The 20,864-nt window shown below is 53.7% G+C and overlaps 1 protein-coding gene across 3 annotated transcripts in view; it reads right to left on the bottom strand.

The window, feature by feature from the left end:
- SPTBN4 (spectrin beta, non-erythrocytic 4) overlaps nucleotides 1-20,864 on the bottom strand; it is a 95,535-nt gene that overhangs the window by 44,255 nt on the left and 30,416 nt on the right. Inside the window, exons 12-18 of one of the 3 annotated variants that reach the window (XM_049787129.1) lie at nucleotides 19,977-20,279; nucleotides 18,318-18,468; nucleotides 11,474-12,425; nucleotides 9,241-9,378; nucleotides 5,778-6,522; nucleotides 4,476-4,678; nucleotides 2,526-2,616 (exon numbers count right to left, since the gene is read on the bottom strand). In XM_049787129.1, the coding sequence (XP_049643086.1) occupies nucleotides 2,526-2,616; nucleotides 4,476-4,678; nucleotides 5,778-6,522; nucleotides 9,241-9,378; nucleotides 11,474-12,425; nucleotides 18,318-18,468; nucleotides 19,977-20,279 (2,583 nt within the window). Of the gene's footprint in view, nucleotides 1-471; nucleotides 613-810; nucleotides 908-2,525; nucleotides 2,617-4,475; nucleotides 4,679-5,777; nucleotides 6,523-9,240; nucleotides 9,379-11,473; nucleotides 12,426-18,317; nucleotides 18,469-19,976; nucleotides 20,280-20,864 lie in introns of those variants that run through there. The other 2 variants (XM_049787131.1, XM_049787130.1) reach the window with 2 other exon arrangements.

Genomic DNA, 20,864 nt, shown 5'->3' with positions numbered 1-20,864 from the left:
CAAGATCCTCCTCCTGCCGCTCAGGAAAAAAAAAAAAAAAAAAAAACCAAACCCAAAACGGACCCAGGAGGCAGATGCAGTCAGACACTGCCAAGGACAAATCCGAGACAGCCAAACCCCACCCCTTGTCCCCAGAGCACGGCTCCCCGGGGTCCCGGACGCCTGCGAATTCCCTCAGACCCACACCCCAAGAACCAAAGCAAGTCCTGACACCCCGGGCCCCAATCTGGCTTCCCCACCGGTGGCCGGACCACAGCACAGGACGCAGAGCGGGGAGAAGGGAGAGAGTCGCTAGCGTCCAGGCAAGCCCCGAAAAGTGACAGACCCTCCCATCACTCACCGCCAAGCCCGGGGGCCCCAAAAAAAGCAACGAAAGGCCCCTCAAAAGTCAGATGCTGCCAAACGCACGCAAGTCTAAGTAAGACCCTCTGGGCCCGAGGCGACCCCCTCCCTCCAAAAAAAGTGACTTACCCCCATCATAGACCCGTCAAGACGAAAAGAGAACCAAAAGGTCGGGGGAGAAGGGGAGAGTCCCCCCAACCCCTGGACAGTTAGTTACCCAGAGTGAGTACCCGGAACTACCCCCTGTAGCCTCACCCTCACCCCAACAGCCCTACAAGTGCCCCCCACCCCGTGTCCGCTTCCCTCCCTGGGGTCCAGCCCGAGTGCCGCCCGCAGCAGCAGCAGCAGCAGCAGCAGCACCGCGGACAGCTCCCGGCGTGCGGGGCGGGGGTCCCTGCGCTCGGCCGCGCGCCCCGCGCCCCCGCGGCGAGCACGCGCGGCAGCCCCCTCCCCCGGCGCCCCCGAGACCTGCAGCGGCGGCGGCGTTGGCGTTGGCGGGGCGTCCCTGCGGCGGGCGGGTGCTCGCCCCTCCACTGCGACGGCGGCGGCGGCGGCGGCGGCTCCAGCGGGCGCGCGCCCCCGCCCTCGCCCCCGCGCCGCGGCAGCGCGCCCGCCTGCCCGCCCGCCCGCGCGCGCGCCCCAAGGCCTCCTTGCCCGCCTCCCCGCCGGGCCCAAGCCGGGTGGGGGTGGCAGGAAGGATCGCGCCCACTCCTGGGGAGGGGGTGACGCCAGGGCCAGCCCTTAGAGGAAAGGGGTTCGGGGCCCCTGGTCCCTCTGCAGGACAGACAGGGAGGCATAGGGGGTGTGGGAGGCGGTGGGCCTGGGGTGGGGACATCCTGTCCAAGATCTGTAGCATCTATAGATCTATAGTGACCTGCCGAAAAGGGGGGACAGGAGGGTCTCCTGGAATCAGCTCTCAAGAGCTCGAGTCCCAGACTCCCAGCTGGACCCTGATGGGGCGCAAGGGAAGGAGGCGCTGGTGCAGAATCTTCCATCCAGGCTCACCAGGAGTTGGGGTGAACTTTTTTGGGGGGGGTTTTGGGTCACACTCGGCAGCGCTCAGGAGTTCCTCCTGGCTCTGCACTCAGAAATCACTCCTGGCAGGGTCGGGGGACCATATGGGATGCCGGGATTCGAACCACCGTCCTTCTGCATGCAAAGCAAACAAACGCCCTACCTCCATGCTATCTCTCCGGCTCCCTGGGGTGAACCTTTAATAGGGGTCTGGGAGCCTGGTTTCAGGCGCATTTTCGGTTGGGGGAAGCTTAGATGGCCAAGATGCCGGGTCAGGTATGTGGATCTATAGAGAGCCCCGGGCAAGAATCGGTTAGGGGTTAAGAAAACGTTTTTTTTTTTTTTTAATCTCTTGGGATGTCAGAGTCCAGCAGAGCAGCTTCTGCGGGGTGCAGGGGGAGGCGGCGGCAGCGGCCACAGGGTCTCCTGGGACCTTCTCTAAGTGGAAAGGGAACCTGGGCCGTCGCTGGGGGTGACCCCCATAGGCATGTGGGGAGCCTCTCAAAGCGCGCAGTGTGTGTGATTTCCTGAGCACTTTTTTTTGTTGGTGTGTTTTGGTTTTGGGGTCACACCTAGCAGTGCTCGGGGGCTCCTGCTGGCTCTACGCTCAGAAATCGCTCCTGGCAGGCTGGGGGACTCTATGGGATGCCTGGATTCGAACCACCGTCCTTCTGCATGCAATGCAAACGCCCCGCCTTCATGCTATCTCTCCGGCCCGATTTCCTGAGCACTTTCAAGAGAATCCCGCAGGCTGGAGTCTGTCCGATCTTTGGGTCCAACTAGAGCTCTGGGGCGCTGGCGCACCCCCTCCCAAGTCCCTCCCATCCTCCTCCTCCTCTCCATCTCCTGCCCTGCTCCCCAGCAGCGCGCTGCTCCTCCCTCGGGGGAGCCAGGTGAGCTCTGCGCGCGCTCCCGCGGGACCCGAGCGTGGACGCGCCGTTGCCAGGAGCGCCGGGGGCCCCGCCCGCTCCCCCGGTACCTGCGTGGGTGGGGAGGGAAGGTGGAGGGACCCTGGAGCATGCGCGCTGATCACTCGGCGCGTGCGCCCCCTGGCGGTAAGGAGTGACTACGGCTCCGCGACCCACTTCGACGGGGCGTCCCCGCCCCCACTGCACCCCGGCACCCCCCCCCCCATCCTGCTCCCCTTCAGCAACGCCCGACGGCCCGACCTCGTGGCAGTCTCGCAGGAAGTGCTGCAGTCCGAGTTGGTCGTGAAGCTTCTCCATCCACTGATGGGCCCGCAGTTGGTTTTCTTGGCTCCTGGGAAGGGGGGAGATGGGAATGGGGAAAACTTGGGTTTCGGGGACGCGGTCAAGCGGACTGTCTGTTAAGGGCATCAAATCAAAGTTCTAGGGAACTGGGAGGGATTCATGATGACCATTTAGGGGAGATTAAGGAGAGGCGGGAAAGGGGCAGGGACACCTCAATGAATGAACAGAGCAGAGTCAGAGGGAGCTCAGAAAGAAGAGAGGAATGACAGGTGAGAGACAGAGAAAGAATTAGACACCTCAAGAGGGTGTTACTGGGTAGAGCAATAGTATAGCAGATAGGATGCTTGCCTTGCATGGGTCAGCCCCTGCCACCACATAGGGTCTCTGGAGTGCTCTAAGCACAGAGCCAGGAGTAAGTCCTGAGTACCACTAGGTGTGGCTACCCCCGACCCATAAAAAACAGAGTGGGGGTAGAAATTACACAGGGACCATGCCAAAGAGAGAGAAAAATTGAGGGCAGAGGGAGGGAGAGCAAAAGAGAAACAGTGCAAGCAAAGAGGCAAAACGCCACCTACAGTACAGCAGGCCCCCAACTCCAAGGCTGTAGCTGCCGTACCCCAACTCTGCATGGTTCTAGTGAGTGGGAAGGGGGACTGGTCTGTCTGTTCCCTCTTAGTTCCCACCTCACTCAGCAGGGGCCTGTGGGGAAGATGGGGTCGTGGTGGGACCCAGTCAGTGCCTTGTGCCCATAGGCCCAGAACAGAGCACTCATTTAACTAGATGAGAATGGGCAAGGGGGAGACCAAAAGGGAGGTAACACAAACCAGGTGAGGGGCCAGAGAGATAGTATAGTCGGTAGGGCACTTGCCATGTACATGACTGACCTGGGATCAGTTCCTGCCACCACATATGATTTCCTGAGCCCTACCAGGAGTGATCCCTGAGCTAGGTCTAAGCCCTGACCACTGCAAGGTGTGGCCCCCCGAAAACAATAAAAATAAAAATTCTCAGAACCAAAGAGATAGTACAGTAGGTATGGTATTTGCCTTGCACGAAGCCCACATGTACTGGTTTTAATCTCCCTGAGCCCTACTAGGAGTGATCCCGAGCAAGAGTCAGAGGTAATGCCTGAGCACTGCTGAGTGTGGCCCCAAAACAAACAACCAAACAAATTAAATAAAATAAGTCATTTCTGGGGCCAAAGCAATGGTGCAAGTGGTAGGTCATTTGCTTTGCACACGGCTAACCTAGGATGGTGATTCAATCCCCAGGCATCTCATATGGTCCCCCAAGCCAGGGGTGATTTCTGAGTGCATAGCCAGGAGTAACCCCTGAGTGTTACCGGGTGTGGCCCAGAAACCAAAAAAAAAAAAAAAAAAAAAAAAAAAAGTCGGGCCCGGAGAGATAGCACAGTGGCATTTGCCTTTGCAAGCAGCCGATCCAGGACCAAAGGTGGTTGGTTTGAATCCCGGTGTCCCATATGGTTCCCTATGCCTGCCAGGAGCTATTTCTGAGCAGATAGCCAGGAGTAACCCCTGAGCACTGCCGGGTGTGACCCAAAAACCAAAAACCTAAAAAAAAAAAAAAAAAGTCATTTCTGGGCTCAAGCAATAGCACAACAGGTAGGACGTTTGCCTTTCACGTGGCTGACCTGAGTTTAATCCCTGGCAACCCATACAGTCCCCAGAGCCTGCCAGGAGTAATTTCTAAGTGCAGCGGCAGGAGTGCTGCCAGGTGTGACCAGAAAAAAAAAAGAAGAAGAAGAAGAAGCAATTTCTATCACATTAAAAACTATGAAATTAAATAGAAATCATGTGGGGGGTGCAGAAAAGCCAATATTGTGAAGCAAAATGGCACGACCTCTGACTCCTCACCCATCACTGTGCCCCTGGGCTCTCTGGGACCTACTTCTCCAGCATCCGTGTCACAGCCTCCTGCGCCTGCGCCCCGTAGACATTGCCCTGCCGAAGCAGGCCTTGGGCAGCCTGCACGGCCACCTGCATCTTCTGCTGGTTCAGTTCCATGGTGGTGAGGAAATCCCGGTGCTGTTTCAATGCCTCCACCACCGACTCCACCGTGCCCGGGAGCTCCATTCCCGACAAGGCCACCTCCTGGGAAAAGTGGGGTGGTGGTTCAAGTTAGTTCTATCCATTCCAAGACCCATGCTTATCTCTGTTCCCCCAACTGCCTGCTCACAGTATGTATTCAAGCATGGCCCTACCCCAGAGCCTTTGCCCATACTCATCTCCCTATACACGCCTGCATGCACACACCACAATTTTGGAGGGGGGCACACCAGAGCTTCTCAGGGGTTAGTCCTGGCTCTTCACTTATAAATTAGTCCTGGCAGATTCAAGGGGATCATATGGGATGACAGGGATCAAACCTGGGTCAGCCCCATACAAGGCGAACCTCCTACTGCTATCACTCTGACACCTGCGTCACAATTTTCTTTTTTTTAGAGTTTCTGTTGTTGTTCGTTTGTTTTAATAGTGGAGTCACACCTGACGATGCTCAAGGCTTACTCCTGGCTCTGCACTTAGGAATTGTACTGGCAGTACTCAGGGGACCATATTGGAATGTTGGGATTGAACCCCAGTAGGCCACATGCAAGGCAAGCTCCCTATCAGCTATACTATCTCTTTAGCCCCTAAACCAAAATTCCCATCCCAAAATTTTCTAACTAGTAAGATGGCCGAACAAGGGCCAGAGTCATAGCACAGTGTAATATATGGGATTGTAATAGCATCACAATCTCTCCGCAAATGAAGGAAAAGGGGGAGAAGGGAGGAAATCCAAACATCATGTAAACACATCATTCATGATGGTCTCAGCCTGAATTCCTACTTCCATAATCCCTATTTATCTGCTCTTCACCCCTAAGATCTCTGAGTCCCATTAACCATGGATGCTTTACACATGCTTATTCTCTTCTTCCAGATAATCCCCAAATCCCAGGCAAGAAAGAACCCAGAGTATTACTCCGGCGAGAGAGGCCCCGAACTGTGAGCTCAGCTAAGACACCAGACCCCACTTCTGATAATTAGGCATAGGGCACTCCCTCCTAGAGGCTGATCCCCAAGTCCCGCTACCCTCCGAAAACGCCACGAAGCCACTGGTCCCGCAAACGCTCTCCTTGTTCCCAGCACCCCGCTCCCTTGCTGAAACCCCACCACCATCACCACCACCACCTGCGCTAGCGCCCCGTACCTGGTTGCGTAGCACAGCGCACGCCTGCCGTAAGTCCCGCAGGAAGAGCTGGTAGACGTGTGCCTGGACCAGCGCCTCCCTGCGCTCCTCCCAAAGGCCCAGCAGCTTGTGCCAGCCGACTTCCAGGTGCGGCAGCCACTCGTCGAGCGCCAGACCCGGGCCCAGCTCGGCGCCGTCGCCAGCCAGCAGCGCCTCGCTGGCCGCCACGATGCGCGCATAGTCCTCCTCGCGCTGGTCCACTTCTTCCTTGAGCGCCGCGTGGCGCGTCAGCAGCGCGTCCGCCTCTTCCAGGCTCCCGGGCAGCGGCCCCTCGCTCGCCGCCTCCTGGGCGCGCACCAGCCAGTCCAGGAAAGCGTCCAAGTCGTGCAGGAAGCGCTGCAGGCGCCCGGCGGCTGCCACCGCCTCGCCACACGCCTGGGCCGAGCTGGCCAGCGCGCCCCACTCGGCGCCCAGCTCCTCCGCGCCCTGGTGCAGCCGCGTCGCCTGCGCTGGGAAGCGCTCTGCCAGCAGGGCCGCCTCCTCCAGGAGGGCTGCCTGGCGGGGCTCCAGTGCTTGCAGGGCCGCCTCCAGGCCGCTCAGGCGCCACTGCAGGGCGCCCCCGGCTCGGGGAGCACTCTCCACTGCCCTCCGCTTCTCGCGCACCTGCGAGCGCACCTCGGCCACCTCCAGCACATGGTTTTCCACCAGTAGCACCGCGCTCATCTCCTCTTTGCGCTGTTCCACCAACTCCACGATGCGGTTCCATCTGTCCCGGGGTGAGAGGAGAGGCTTGAGGAGGGCAGGAATTCGAGAGCCAGAGGATGAGCACCCAGCCACCTACGTCCTGCGCCCTGGACCCATTGCTGCTGGTTGAAACGCCCTTGCTGCCATTTCTGTTCTAATTCTCAAAGTACTATATTCTTTGGGGGGGGGGGGGTAGGGGACATACCTGGCTCTGCACTCAGGAATCACTCTAGGTGGTGTTCGGGGGACCATATGGGATGCAGGGGATGGAACTCGGGTTGGCCATGTGCAAGGCAAATGCTCACCCCGTTGTGCTATCTCTAGCCCCTCCAAATGCTGTATTCTAAGTGAGGATCAAACTACCTTCACAAATGAGCCTAGAAAGCTGGACTAGTTGGAGCTGGGATTCAATCCCCAGCACTTCACGACGAGGAGTGACACCAACCCTCACCCCTCAAAAAAACCCGACTAGTGAGCAAGAACTGGACCTGAGCACCAATCGGTGCAGCACCAAATAGCAAAGGGACCAGAATAATCCTAAAATGGGTAGGGAGTTTGTCTTGCATGTGGCTGACGTGGGTTCCATTCGTAGCATTCCATATAGCAAGTCCCCCAAGCCCTGCCAGGTGTGATCCCTAAGTACAGATAGCCAGGAATAAGCCATGAACAAGGCAGGATGTGCCCACCCCCCAAAACAAAAAAAACAAAACAATAATAAAACAAATAATTGTCTCCACACACGTACTAGGACTTGCTGCCTGTCCACATTTATTGTCTCCTGAGCACAGTGGGAGCAGCCTGACAAAGGCTGGAAGCAGAGGCCAGAGTGACAATGCAGTGGGGGTGTGCTTTCCTGGCATGCAGTCAATTCAGGTTCTGTCCCCATATGGTACCAACTTGGGTTCGATCTTTGACATCCCATATAGTGCCCCGAGCCCTACCAGAAGTGGGAATAAACCCTGAGCACCACCGGGTCTGACTCCCAAACAAAAAACACGTCTTGGGGTCCAGACATTAAAGATATTTGTGAGCACCACAAAGTAAATCACTATTTGTTTTGAAATTTTTCATCGACTTTTTTTTTTTTTGGTGGGGGGAGCACACCTGGAAGTGCATAGGGATTACTCTTGACTCTGTACTTAGAGATCACTCCTGGTGATCCTTGGGGGACTCTGCAGTGTCTGGGGTTAAATCTGTGTCCTTTGCATGCAAAGCAAATACTCAGCCCATTGAAGTATTTTTCCAGCATAGGAAAAGGTATTATTTTGTGTGAGAACTGGAGTAGGAGGGTAGGGATGTTAAGATGGTCTGGGGCCCCTCCTGTAGTTCTTGCCCAAATCAGCTAAGATGCTTAGGGGCCCATGTGGTGCTTGAAGATGGCACCTGTGTGGGCATATGCAAGGCATGAGCCTTAACCCCTGTCCTATCTCTCAGATCCAAGGAACAAAATAAATGTAGAAGTTTTAATCTATTACTATACTATGTGTAAAGACTTTGGGAATCTTCACCACAGAAGTTGGGATACTGGGGGCAAGATAGCACAGCAATAGGATGGTTTGCCTTGCATACATACAGCTGACCCAGGAGGGACCCGGTTCGATTCTTATCATCCCATATGGTTCCCCAGCCTGCCAGGGGTGATTTCTGAGTGCAGAGCCAGGAGTAACCCCTGAGTACCACTAGGTGTGGCCCAGAAACTGACCAACCAACCAATCAATCAATAAAGTTTTTTAAATTGGGAGATTGGGAAAGAAAGTGGGGCATGTAAAGGGATTGGATGAAATCTTCGTCCACAAGTAGAGGTCAATAGGTCATTTTTGGGGGTATATTTTGGGTCATACCTGGAAGTGATCAGGGGTTACTCCTGACTCAGCACTCAGGGATCATGCCTGGAGAGGCTCAGGACACCATATGGGATGTCAAAGATCGAAGCCAGGTTAGCCTCATGCAAGGCAAGTGCCCTACCCTAAATATGTCATTCATTGTTTTAGTTTATTTGTTTTGAGCTACACTTGGCAGTTCTCGAGGTTACTCCAGGCTCTGCACTCAGGAATCACTCTTCAGCACCACATGGGCCCCTAAGTATCTCAACTGGTTTGGCCAAGAATCACAAGAAGGGGCCCAGGCCACCTAAGCAGCCCTACCCCTCCCACTCCAGCTCTCACACAAAATAATACAGCAGGGGCCGGAGAGATAGCACAGAGGTAAGGCATTTGCCTTGCAAGCCGCCAACCCAGGACCAACAGTGGTTCGGATCACGGCATCCCATATGGTCCCCTGAGCCTGCCAGGAGCGATTTCTGAGCGCAGAGCCAGGAGTAACCCCTGAGCATTGCTGGGTGTGACCCAAACACCAAATTTATATGTATATGTGTATATATATATATATATATATGTATATACAGCAAATTCTAGAGACCATATGGGTTTGCCAGAGATTGAACCCAGGCCAGATGTGTGCAAAGCAAGCACCTTACCTACGGTACTATTGCTCCAGCCCCAAAAGGTTATTTCTGAACAAATGAATCAGAACTTGCTGACAAGTGTTCCATTTGACAGAGGCATTACTCGCAGTACCTGTTGCCTTTTTTCCCCCAAGATTCTGCTGGTTTACTAGACTATTTTAGCTTTTCAAAGGTTTGTGATGGCATGTTCTTAATTTCTTAGCATGTAAGAAGGAAAGAATCAGGAGAAGTACTGGGCTGAGATGTCTAGGGTGATCATCAGACCCCCCCCCCTACCTGCTGTTTAGGTGATCCTGGCAGGAGCGCACCTCATCGGAGCTGGGATGACCTCCTTCCACCAGTTCCTGGACGGTGACGTTCACATCCAGGACTCGGCCCATCAGGCTGTTCATCTCCTGGTCCAGACTCTCAAACCTGCAGGAGGGGACACTCTGCTTGAAGACACCTGACTCTAGGATCCACTGGCCTCCAGTTTGTGTCTACCTGCTTTTTGGTTCTCCTCTCACCTCTTTGACCTCTTTGTCTTCCTTGGTGCTTCAATCCCACACTCCTCAAATTCTTATATTCTTCAATTCCAGAGTCTTTAAATCCATACTCCTCAAAGTTCTGCTCTAAGCCCTCTGAGCTTGCCTGGGGCATCTTAACCTCCCCCCCCCCACTTTCTCCCCACAGCCCAGCTCCTCTCAGCTCAGTTCACAAACCCCTAGATTTTTGTCTGGAATCTCAGCTTCTTTCCTTCTGAACCAGTCTTCAACCTCAGAGCACCCATCCTCTTTTGAGAGTTCTTCAGACCCACTAGCTGCCCCACAAAGTTATGTTATTTTGGTTTTGTTTCAGGGACCATATCCAGAGATGCTCAGAGCTTACTCTTGACTCTGCTTGGGATCACTCCTGGCAGGGCTCAAAGGACCATATAGGGTGTAAGGAATCAAACATGGGTTAGACCGAAAGACAAGTGACTTTCTTGCTGTGCTTTCTCTTCAGCCCCTCAACATTCTTCTGAGTTCTCACCAACTCTGAGGTCAAGACGAGATCCTTTCTGAATATACCCCACCTGCCTGCCCCCATGACCTATCTAGTCCTGCCCCCTCCACCTCCACTACTCCCTCTTTGGGCTCCCAGACAATACTCTTAGTTCCTGCAAACCATCCTCCTTATGTAATTTTTGTTTGTTTTGTTTTTGTTTTTTGCGTCACACTCGGCGGTGCTCAGGGGTTACTCCTGGCTCTACACTCAGAAATTGCTTCTCGCAGACTCGGGGGACCATATTGGATGCTGGGATTCAAACCACCGTCCTTCTGCATGCAAGGCAAATTCCTTGCCTCCATGCTATCTCTCCTGCCCTGAGTTTTCAATTTCTATCTTTCTTTCTTTTTTTGGGGTCACACCCGGCAGTGCTCAGGGGTTTTTCCTGACTCTGTGCTCAGAAATTGCTCCTGGCAGGCACGGGGGACCATATGGGACGCCGGGATTCGAACCGATGACCTTCTGCATGAAAGGTAAATGCCTTACCTTCATGCTATCTCTCTGCCCCCCCCCCTTTTTTTAAGTTGGGCATGTCCTCCCTTGTTTAAAACAATGCCCAATGGGCCAGAGAGGCAGTCCAGCTGTCAGGGCACTTGTCTTGCATGTGCCAACCTAGATTCAATCCCTAGCACCCAGTACTGTGTCCTCAACAATACCCATAACAAAACCTAGAAGGGAGGTAGATGCTTGGGAAGTATGAGCTGAAAGAATAAATGAATGCATGGAAGAACCAATAATAGGTGGGTAGTACATATGCATGGATGGGCAGATACATGGATGCAGCACTGATGGATGCATGTATGCCTGGATGGGTGGGTGAGTGATCCATGAATGGATACATGGGTGAATGGGTGATCCATGAATGGATGGGTGTGTGTATGGATGGATGCATTTATTTTGGAGTGTAAGCATGAACGGATGCATGTATGCTTGCATAGATGGGTGATCCATGCACACTTGCGTATTTATGGATGGGTTAGATGCATTGGGCGCAGGCATGATGGATGGATGCCTGCGGGTGCAAGTGGATGAAGAAAATATTTAGCGAGAGGAGGTTCATACACGCATTTAACAACTCAGTGGAAGTCCTATAATAGTTCTATAATATAATAGTAGCTAATGTGGCCCTGGGCGGGAAGAAAGAAACAAAGTGAGCAGGTCAGAGCTATTATTAGCTAGAGGAACATTTGTCCAGGGGATGAAAGGGGCTGGCTTGGTTCTGGAATCACTCAGGTGACTCGGTTGAATATAAACCCACAGTTAGGGTGGATGTTCCAGGGAGGCCTCCCGTGCCCGGGCATTTGCCAGTGTCCACTCAGTCCCTGTTCCGCCTGTGAAGTTAGAATTAATCTCATCCCCACTTCTCTGAGCCTGTGAATTCCAGCCTGGTCGCCACAGGACCTGCTGAACCGTGCGCGAACCATGCACGGGAAATGGGTCGGGTGAGGAAGGGGACCCCCCAGTCCCTCTGGAGAGCGCTCACCGATGCTGCACCACCTCGACGTCGTCGAGTGAGTCCGGCACGCGCATGGCGAGCAGCCACTGCTCCTTCTCGCCGATCCACAGCTCGCACGCGTGCACCTCGCCGAACATGCGGTAGACGGCCAAGGCATCCCGCAGCCACTGGCGTCGCAGCGCGGCCACCTCGGTCACCTCGGCGAACAACTGCTCGGCCTCCACCACGCGCACTTGCAGAGCCACGACCAGGGGCCCCGCGCCGCCGGCACCCCCCAGGTTGGCCAGCTGGCGCCGCAAGCTGCCCACGGGCCCGCGGTGCGCCTCCACCTCGCCGGTGAGCGCGCGGTGCTGGCGCGCCAGGCGGCGGCTGGAAGCCTCGTCGTGGCCGAAGTCGCCCGCGGCGGCGAGGCGGTAGGCGTCGCGCAGCCAGTCCAGGAGCCCGTCGAGGTCGGCGCCGAACTGGTGCAGCGCCCGCGCCTCCTGCAGCCGCCGTTCGCGCCTCGCCGCCGCCTCCTCCAGCCGCTGCCAGCGCCGTCGCGCGCTCGTGGCGCGCTCCGCCAGCCCCGCCAGCGGCGCCGGGTCCGCGCCCGCGCCCGCGCCCACCGCCACGCCGCCCGCGGCCAGCTCCTCGCCGCGCCGCAGGGCCTGTTGCAGCAGCGCCCGCCGCCCTCCCAGCTCGCCCTGCAGGATCTTGTGCTGCGCCAGGAGGCGCGCGGTGCTGGACAGGTCGTGCGCGCCGCCCGCCGGCCCCGCCGCCCCCGCCGTGCCGCTGGCCGCCGCCGCCGCCGCCTCCAGGAGACGCTCCTTGTCCCGCGCCCAGCTCTCGGCCTCCTCCAGCTCCTGCAGCAGCGCCCAGAGGCTCCGCGAGGCCTCGAGGTCCGCGCGCCGTCGTGCCGCCTGCTCCTGCAGCTCCGCTAGGCAGCCGTGCACATGGCTCACGCGGTTGCAGATGACCTGCGGGTCGCACGGCTGGTAGCCTGTGCCGGGACAAGGGACAAGGGAAGGACGCCGGGTTGGACCCGCGCCAGGGGCCGCCCTCGAGAGGCGGTGCAGTCTACCTACCTGTCCAGGCCCTGGCAGGGGACTTTGACAGTGCTCCGGGAGGTCCCTGACCCAGTACTGGTTCCATCCCTGGCATCCGAGATGGTCCCCGCCCCCGAGCCTGCCAGGAGTGATTCCTGAGTGTAGGTAGAGCCAGAAGGGAAAGCCAAAAAATAAAGTACAGGGCCGGAGAGATAGTATAGACTAGGTGGGGCGTTTGCCATGCATGCTGAAGGATGGTGGTGCGAATCCCGGCATCCTATATGGTCCCCCGAGCTTGTCAGGAGCGATTTCTTTTTTTTTTTTTTTTTTTTTTTTTGGTTTTTGAGCCACACCCGGCAGTGCTCAGGGGTTACTCCTGGCTGTCTGCTCAGAAATAGCTCCTGGCAGGCACGGGGGACCATATGGGACACCGGGATTCGAACCAACCACCTTTGGTCCTGGATCGGCTGCTTGCAAGGCAAACACCGCTGTGCTATCTCTCCGGGCCCCAGGAGCGATTTCTGAGAGGAGAACCAGGAGGAACCCCTGAGCGCTGCCGGATGTGACCCCAAAACAAACAAAAATAAATAAATAAAGTACAGCTGAGGAGGGTTTTGCCTTGCACAAAGCTTAATTTGATCTCAATCTCTGACAACCCATAGGATCAACCCCAGGCCACCAGGAGTAATTCCTAAGTGCAGAGTCAGGAGTAACCCCTGAGCTCCGTCCAATGTGGCCTCCAAAACAATTGTCAGGTGGATGCAAACATCCAGACCAGCTCTCTAGCACCCCAAATTCTTCTCTGCTTCTCTGCCTCAGTTTGGACTGGAACCTAAGGGGGCAATTTCTGAGCCAGTCTCTGCCACACCTCTGCCCGGCATAGGGTGGTACCTGGAACATTCTAGTGCAATGGGTGACAGGGATAGAGGATGGATGGATGGAAAGATGGGGTGTGGGAAGGTAGATGACGGATCATAGATCATGGGTAGGGGATGGGTGGCTAGATGATGGATGGGGGATAGATGGTGGATGGGGTGGGGGATAGATGGGAACACAAGTGGGTGGATGTAGAAGTGTGTGGATGTGTATGTACAAATGGGTGAATAAGAAGTGGATGGGTGGATATATGTGTTGTGTATGTAAATATTTTAGGGGATTATTATGTTACTGACCCTACCCTGATCGGAGATTGTCAGTAACATAATAATCCCCTAAAATATTTACATACACAACAATATGGACGCTGAAATTCAGGAAAGCCTAAACTCTGGATTTTAGTCAAATTTCAGAATGGAACCAAATTAAATGTTTTTGCTTGTCAGTGATTTTCAGGGGTTCATCTCATCCTATTAGTCCCAATTAAATCTTCCCTCTAACCCATAGTTTGTGACTAGAGAACTGTGAAATTAACTTAATGGTCCTCGAACAGCATTTCTTTCATGGAAGAGAAGAGAATGAACAGACAATGTCAGCATGTAGGTGAGGGGAATTACTGCTTTATAAAACCTTTGCCTTCTCTCCTCTCTCTCTCTCTCTCTTTCTCTCTTCCTCTTTCTATCTCTCTCTCTCTCTCAAGCCTGGGATCATGAGGCAAGTGTATTTCTTTGTTTTATTTGATTATTTTTATTTTTATTTTATTTTGTTTTTGGGCCACACCTGCTCAGAGCTTACTCCTAGATCTGCACTCAGGAATCATTCCTGGAAAGTTCGAGGAACCATGTAGGGTGCCAGAGATAGAATCTGGGCGAGCCACATGCAAGGCAAGAGCCTTCCCCACTGTCCTATCATTCAGTCACAAGGTAGATGTATTTTTTCCTTTTTATTGGGGGGGGTCACACCCAGCAGCGTTCAGGGGCTACTCCTGGCTCTATGCTCAGAAATCACCCCAGCAGGCTCAGGGAGCCATATGGAATGCCGAGATTCGAACCACCGTCCTTCTGCATGCAAGACAAACGGCCTACTGCTGTACTATCTCTCCAGCCCCGGTAGATGTATTTCTTACTGGACCAAAACAGTGTGGAAGTACTAGAGAGACATAGACACAGTATAAGGATTATGTGCATGCTTTGCATGAAGAAGAGACCAGTTCAACTTGCAGCACCATGAAGGGTCCTTAAGCATTGCTGAGTGCAGGTCTGGTTACCTATAGGATATCACCAATCATATCCCTGGAGATCCCCAAACATTGTGAGGGTGGCCTGGGTAATCTCAGCACTGCATTGTCTGAACAACCCTGCATCCTTGGCTCTGCGTGGCACTGCCAGACTACTTGGCTGAGGAATGCTGGGGAGGATCCCGGGCTTCCTGAAGATTGTTTGTTTGCCCCACCCACAAAAAAAACAGATACAGGATTTGAGTAATTCTGGCCATTCACAGAAAGGACCTAAGTGCCAAATCTTCCAACACCAGGTGTGTCACCATCCTACGGGGTTATTAGCATCCTTACTAGTTCCATTTTATAGATGAGAAAACTGAGTAGGGCCAAAGGCCATGTGTCCAGGATCAGTCAGATATAGGGGATTAGGAAGACACAGTGGGCCACTTATCAGATTGCTGCCTCCTGTCACTATTAAGCAACCCCCATCCTGACTTCACTCTATTCAGAGTGCCTCTGGCTGTCACGAGGCAGGCAGATATTACAAAGGAGACAGCAGGAGAAAGTTCCAGCAATGGTCTCCAAGGCAGAGATGTGGAGGAGAGGGGTAGAAGAGTGGGGGATAGAGAAGGGAGAGATGTGCCAGAGAAACGTATGCCTCATATGTGATGGCACATGAGTTTGATCTCAGCCCCACTTGGCCTCACCCCTAGCATAGCCAGTAATTGTTCCCACAACTAACAATACAACAACAACAACAACAAGCTATAACATGATAGAGGCTAAAGAGGTAATATTATTATTACCTCCTGCCTTGCACGAAGCTGACCGGAGTTTGAATCTCTAGCACTATATAAGGACCCCTGACCTCTACAGGGGTCACTCCTAAATAAGCAAACCAAAAATTTGGGGCTCATATATTTTAAAACAACAACCACTTCCTGCCATGTTGGGTGGCAGGAAATTCAGGTCCTCACATATACCACATACTGGGAATGTGCTCTACCACTTGGGGCCCAGCCTCCCAGCCCCATGTTCTACCTAAAGCTTAGCAGAAACAAGCACTGATCAAAGAGTCCCTGATCCAGAGTGGAAGGAGACCTGGACATGAGCCCCTTTAAGTGAGACCCCCACACCATGTACAAGTCTGGAAGGATCTCTGGAGTTCTACAGGCCCTGGAGCAAGTCCAGAGATTAAGATATTTTCCTTATGCCTGGTCAATCCGAGCTCAATTCCCAGTACCTTAAGCACCTTCAAGACTGAGTTGTGGCCTCAAAATTTTAAAAATGGGGGGAGGCAGAGAGATAGCATGGAGGTAAGGCTTCACCTTGCATGCAGAAGGTCGGTGGTTCAAATCCCGGCATCCCTTATGGTCTCCCAAGCTGCCAGGAGTGATTTCTGATTGGAGAGCCAGAAATAATCCCTGAACACTGCCAGGTGTGACCACCCCCCAAAAAAATAAATAAATAGAGGGGCCGGAGAGATAGTACAGCAGGTTGGGAGCTTGTCTTAAAGTTGGATGACAGGAGTTGAATCCCTGACATCCCTATGATCCCTCGAGCCTGCCAGGAGTAATTACTGTGTGCAGAGCAGGGAATAATCCCTGAGTATTGCTGGGTGTGACCCAAAAACAAAAAAGTATGGCCACATTCTTAATCAACCTGCAGTGTCAAGGGGCACCAACCTCAGGCCACCGTGGGCCCCAGATTAGATACACACAGGAGCCTCTTCTCAGGCTCATACTCACCCCAGAGCCCATCACCACACACAAGGCTGCTTCCGGTTCTAATTCTTTTCTTCCCTAAAGATGACTGAGCGGCTTGTCATTCAGCCGCCCCCACTCACTGACACCCCCAATTCACAGCAAATCCTGCTCAGTGATCTCATCCTTTGTCAACAACCACAAGCCCACACCCTCATCACAGCCTCTTCCTGAGACACTCCAGGGATGGGCACAAAGAGCCCACAAAGGCAGGGGGAGGTGACAGCAGGGACTTTGGGGATGGCGCTGTCCTGTCAGCAACATGCGAGCCCTCAGGGAGTTGCTCTGGACCGTATCCCTTCTAGCAACACATTTCTCAGTCACATCTTTGGGGATTTTTTTTGGGGGGGCCACGCCCCCAATTGGACCACACCACACCTAGTGGTGCATAGTGACAATTCCTGGCTCTGTGCTCAGTAGTGACCCCTGGTGGTAATTAGGGGCTCATATGTGGTTTTGGAATCAAACCTGTGCTGGCAGCCACACTGCCTGGTGTTCAGGGCTTCCTCCTGGCTCTGGGCTCAGGCATCACTCCTGGCAGGGGTCCAGGGTCCATATGAGGTGCTGGATTTTAAAACTGGGTTGGTAACTTACAAGGCAAGTTCCCTCTCTGCTCCAGCCCCTCAGTATGTCTTTTTTTGGGGGTTGGGCCATACCCATGACACTCAGGGGTTTGCTCTTGGCTTTGGGGGACCATATGGGATGCTGGGGATCGAACCCAGGTCCGTCCTGGGTCAGCCATGTGCAAGGCAAACGCCCTATCGCTCCAGCACCCCTCAGTTATGTCTTTAGATAGAGCTGAACCCACTCCTCACCCCAGGTGGACATGTCACATGGATGTCGCCATTTGAGCCATTAAGAGGCCAGGGCTCAAAGGTGGTTGGTTTGAATCCCGGTGCCTGCCAGGAGCTATTTCTGAGCAGACAGCCAGGAGTAACCCCTGAGCATCGCCGGGTGTGGCCCAAAAAAACCAAAAATAAATAAATAAATAAATAAATAAATAAATAAATAAATAAATAAATAAATAAATAAAAGAGGCCAGGGCAGTGCTGGTCAACTGTATGGAGGGGATGGAAGCCTTCACTAAGAAAAGTATTCCCTGGGTACTTCTTTATTGGGTGGGGGTTGTTGGATCACAAGCTTAGAGGCTATTTCTGGCTCTCTGCAGGAATGCCCTAATGGTGCTTGGAGAACCTTATGTGGGCCTCAAGAGCCCATTTGAGGTCACAAGTAAGTTGCTACATGCTAGGCAGATTCTTTTCCCTCCTGTACTATTCTCTGGCCCTCCAGGGGCCTTTTGTCAGACTATTAAGGAAAGGGCCTCTCTCCTTTGGAGTGTACTGGGTTGTGAATGCAGGGTTGAGAATACCAGATTTGAGGTACAAGGGTGGGACTGCCCCCGCCAGACCCACAGAGAAAGAGAGAGAGAGAGAGAGAGAGAGAGAGAGAAATAGAGAGAGAGAAATAGAGAGAGAAATAGAGAGAGAGAAAGAAATAGAGAGAGAGAGAGAGTCAGGGAGAATCGAGATCTCAGATCACAGAACCACCATCCCTGGATCCAGCCAGACCTGAAGACAAGCTTGGGCATTTTAGTTATAATGGCTAACGCACTTGCCCTTCCTCCATCAGTTAATTGAACTGATGTTCTCTCATCTGCTTTCACTGTACCTTTCACTGTCTTTTTTGGCTTTGGCTTTGGTTTGGGGGGGTCCACACCTAGTGGTGCTGGAGGGCAGACTACCTTTTTAGTTCTGTGCACAGGGGAGCAAGAGGTGCCTAGCTTCCCTATATGTGAACTAAGACTGAAACAAAGACACTTCAAGCATGGGACAACCCATGTGTGCTCCAGAACCTTCTACTGAACTCGAATTCGCCTCATGATATGCTCGGCCAAATGCTTCCAAAGACAGGGCATAATCCCTCCTTTTATGCTGTCCCTGGGGTCATTCGGCTTCTGGTAGAAATCTCCACCCCAGGCCCCGACTCACCCTGCAGCTGAGAGAAACGCAGGGCAGCGGCGTTGAGCGCCTCCACCCGCTCGCTCTGGGCCGCAATGTCCCCTTCCAACAGTCCGTGCTTCTGTAACAGGTCCTCGGCCTCCACCAGGTGCTGGCCACACTCGCGGGACAGCAGTTGAGCCTGCCAGAGGGGGGCGGTATTGAGCTAGCAGTTGCACCCAGGTCTAGCCACGCCCCAAGTCCCTACCCCCTGCTCCCACAGGCTCAGCCCTGCTTCTCCAAACAAACCTCTGAGCTCTGTTCCTGTCGGCCAGGACCACCTCTCCATCTGTCTCCTTCCCATCTGCCATCTCTGGGCCCTTTCTATACTCTCATCTCTGTCTCCTTCCACCTCTCTTTGTTTCCACCCTTTTTTTAGGGGTGGGGGAGTGCGTTCCCAGAGGTGGCTGAAGGGACTAGGTCCAGATTGCAAAACTGAATGTTTCATGCCAGGGGTTTTGTGAAAAGTCCCAGTTACCTGCTGCTGTATTGGGTTCAGCGGGGCACACCTAGGCCACAACCAGACACTCCTCCGGGATCTAATTCAGAGCTGCCTTTTTTTTGGGGGGGGGGACACGCCCAGTGATGCTCAAGGGTTACTCCTGACTCTGCGCTCAGAAAGAAATCGTTCCTGGCTTGGGGAACCATATGGGATGCCGGGGATCAAACCCAGGTCCGTCCTAGGCAAGCGCAGGCAAGGCAGATGCCTTACCGCTTGCACCACCGCTCCGGCCCCAACTCAGAGCTTCTTGTAGGCAAGGTATAGGCTATATTAATATAACATTAATCAATATTAATTATATTATATTAATATTAATAATATTGTTATTGTTGGCTATATCCAGAAGGTCTTATTCCTAGGGTCCTGAGTGATCCACTTAGGAATCCTGTCGGTGCTGAGAACTGAACTGAGTACAACGCAAGTGCCTTACCCACTGCTCCTCACTTCTTCTTGAACCCTCATCTCTGTTCCTGACTCTGCTTCCTTCAACCTTACCTCCATATTTCTATTTTTTTTTTTTTTTTGGTTTTTGGGCCACACCCGGTAACGCTCAGGGGTTACTCCTGGCTATGCGCTCAGAAGTCGCTCCTGGCTTGGGGGACCATATGGGACACCGGGGGATCGAACCGCGGTCCATCTCCTAGGCTAGCGCAGGTAAGGCAGGCACCTTACCTCCAGCGCCACCGCCCGGCCCCCATATTTCTATTTTTGTGTAGACTCCATCTTCCCACCATCTCACTTTGACTAATCTATGACTCAATCCCTACGCTCTGTCCTCTCTCTGTCTTGATCTTTTCTCTCCTCACCCCTCCCATTTTTTTTTCTTTCCTTTTTTTTCTTCTTCGGAGGATTCGCATTGACAAAGCTCCGGGCTTATTTCTGGCTGTGTGCTCAGGTATCATTCCTGGGGGCCACATTGGATGCTGGGGATGAAACAGATGCAAGGCAAGCATCTTACCCCCTGTTCTATCTCTCTAGCCCTTCTCTCTCCCTTTCTTTTTTTCTTTTTTTCTCCCTCCCTTTCTCTGTCTCCTTTTTTCTTCATTCCTTTCTAGCTCAGTTCTCCATCAGAGAACACCATGTCCATGTCTCTAGGGCCCCTCCTCCCAGCACCCCATATCCCTCCTAGGCCCCTGCGCAACCCCTACCTGCATGTCCTCCATCCAGTCCACCATGTACACCATCTCCTGGAAGACCTTCTGCAGTGCCAGATTCTGCTCTAGCCGGGTTCGTCGGGCACCCACAAGTCCAGTGAGCAGGGCCCACTGGCGCAGGACGCTGTCGCGTTGGGCAGCCACCCGGCGGGCATCATAATAACCCTCTGTCGCTAGGGCCTCTGCCAGCTCAGCCACTCCTTGCACCCGTTCCTCATAGGCTGCGATGTCGGCCTCAATGGCCTCATGCTTCTTCATAGCCGCCTCCACTGCCGGCAGCTCATAGCCAAAATTGTCCTGGGCAGGGTAGACCACAGATACATGTCTATGGGGCCTCTGCTCTATACCCTGATCCTTGGAGACCCACCCCAATCTGATCCTGTCACCCAGAATAAAGCCAGTATCCCTCACTCCCAGTTGCCCTGGAGACTACTAGTTTCATCACCCTGTTACCCTGGACCTGCCTTATCACTTCCAGTTACCTGGAGACCTGCTCACACCTTCCTTGATATAGCTTTTTGTGGGGTATACTATAGTGCTAAGGGCTTATTCTTGGTCTGTGCTCAGGAGTGACCCCTGGTGGGGCCAGAGATTTGAACTGTGGTCAGCCATGTGCAGGCCAGAGAACTACCCTATATGATCAATCTGCCTGCCCTTCCCTATTATATTTATTTACTTTTTTTTCTTTTTGGTTTTTGGGTAGCACCTGGCAGCGCTCACGGGTTACTCCTGGCTCTATGCTCAGAAATCTCTCCTGGCAGGCTAAGGGGTCCATATGGAATGCCAGGATTCGAATCACCATCCTTCCACATGCAAGGCAAACATCCTACCTCCATGCTATCTCTCCGGCCCCTTATTTACTTATTTATGTGTGTTTTTTTT

Source organism: Suncus etruscus, chromosome 14, assembly GCF_024139225.1.
Source record: "Suncus etruscus isolate mSunEtr1 chromosome 14, mSunEtr1.pri.cur, whole genome shotgun sequence".
NCBI lineage: Eukaryota > Metazoa > Chordata > Mammalia > Eulipotyphla > Soricidae > Suncus > Suncus etruscus.
Note: the sequence above shows the minus strand (reverse complement) of the source record. Positions and strands in the feature narration are given on the sequence as shown.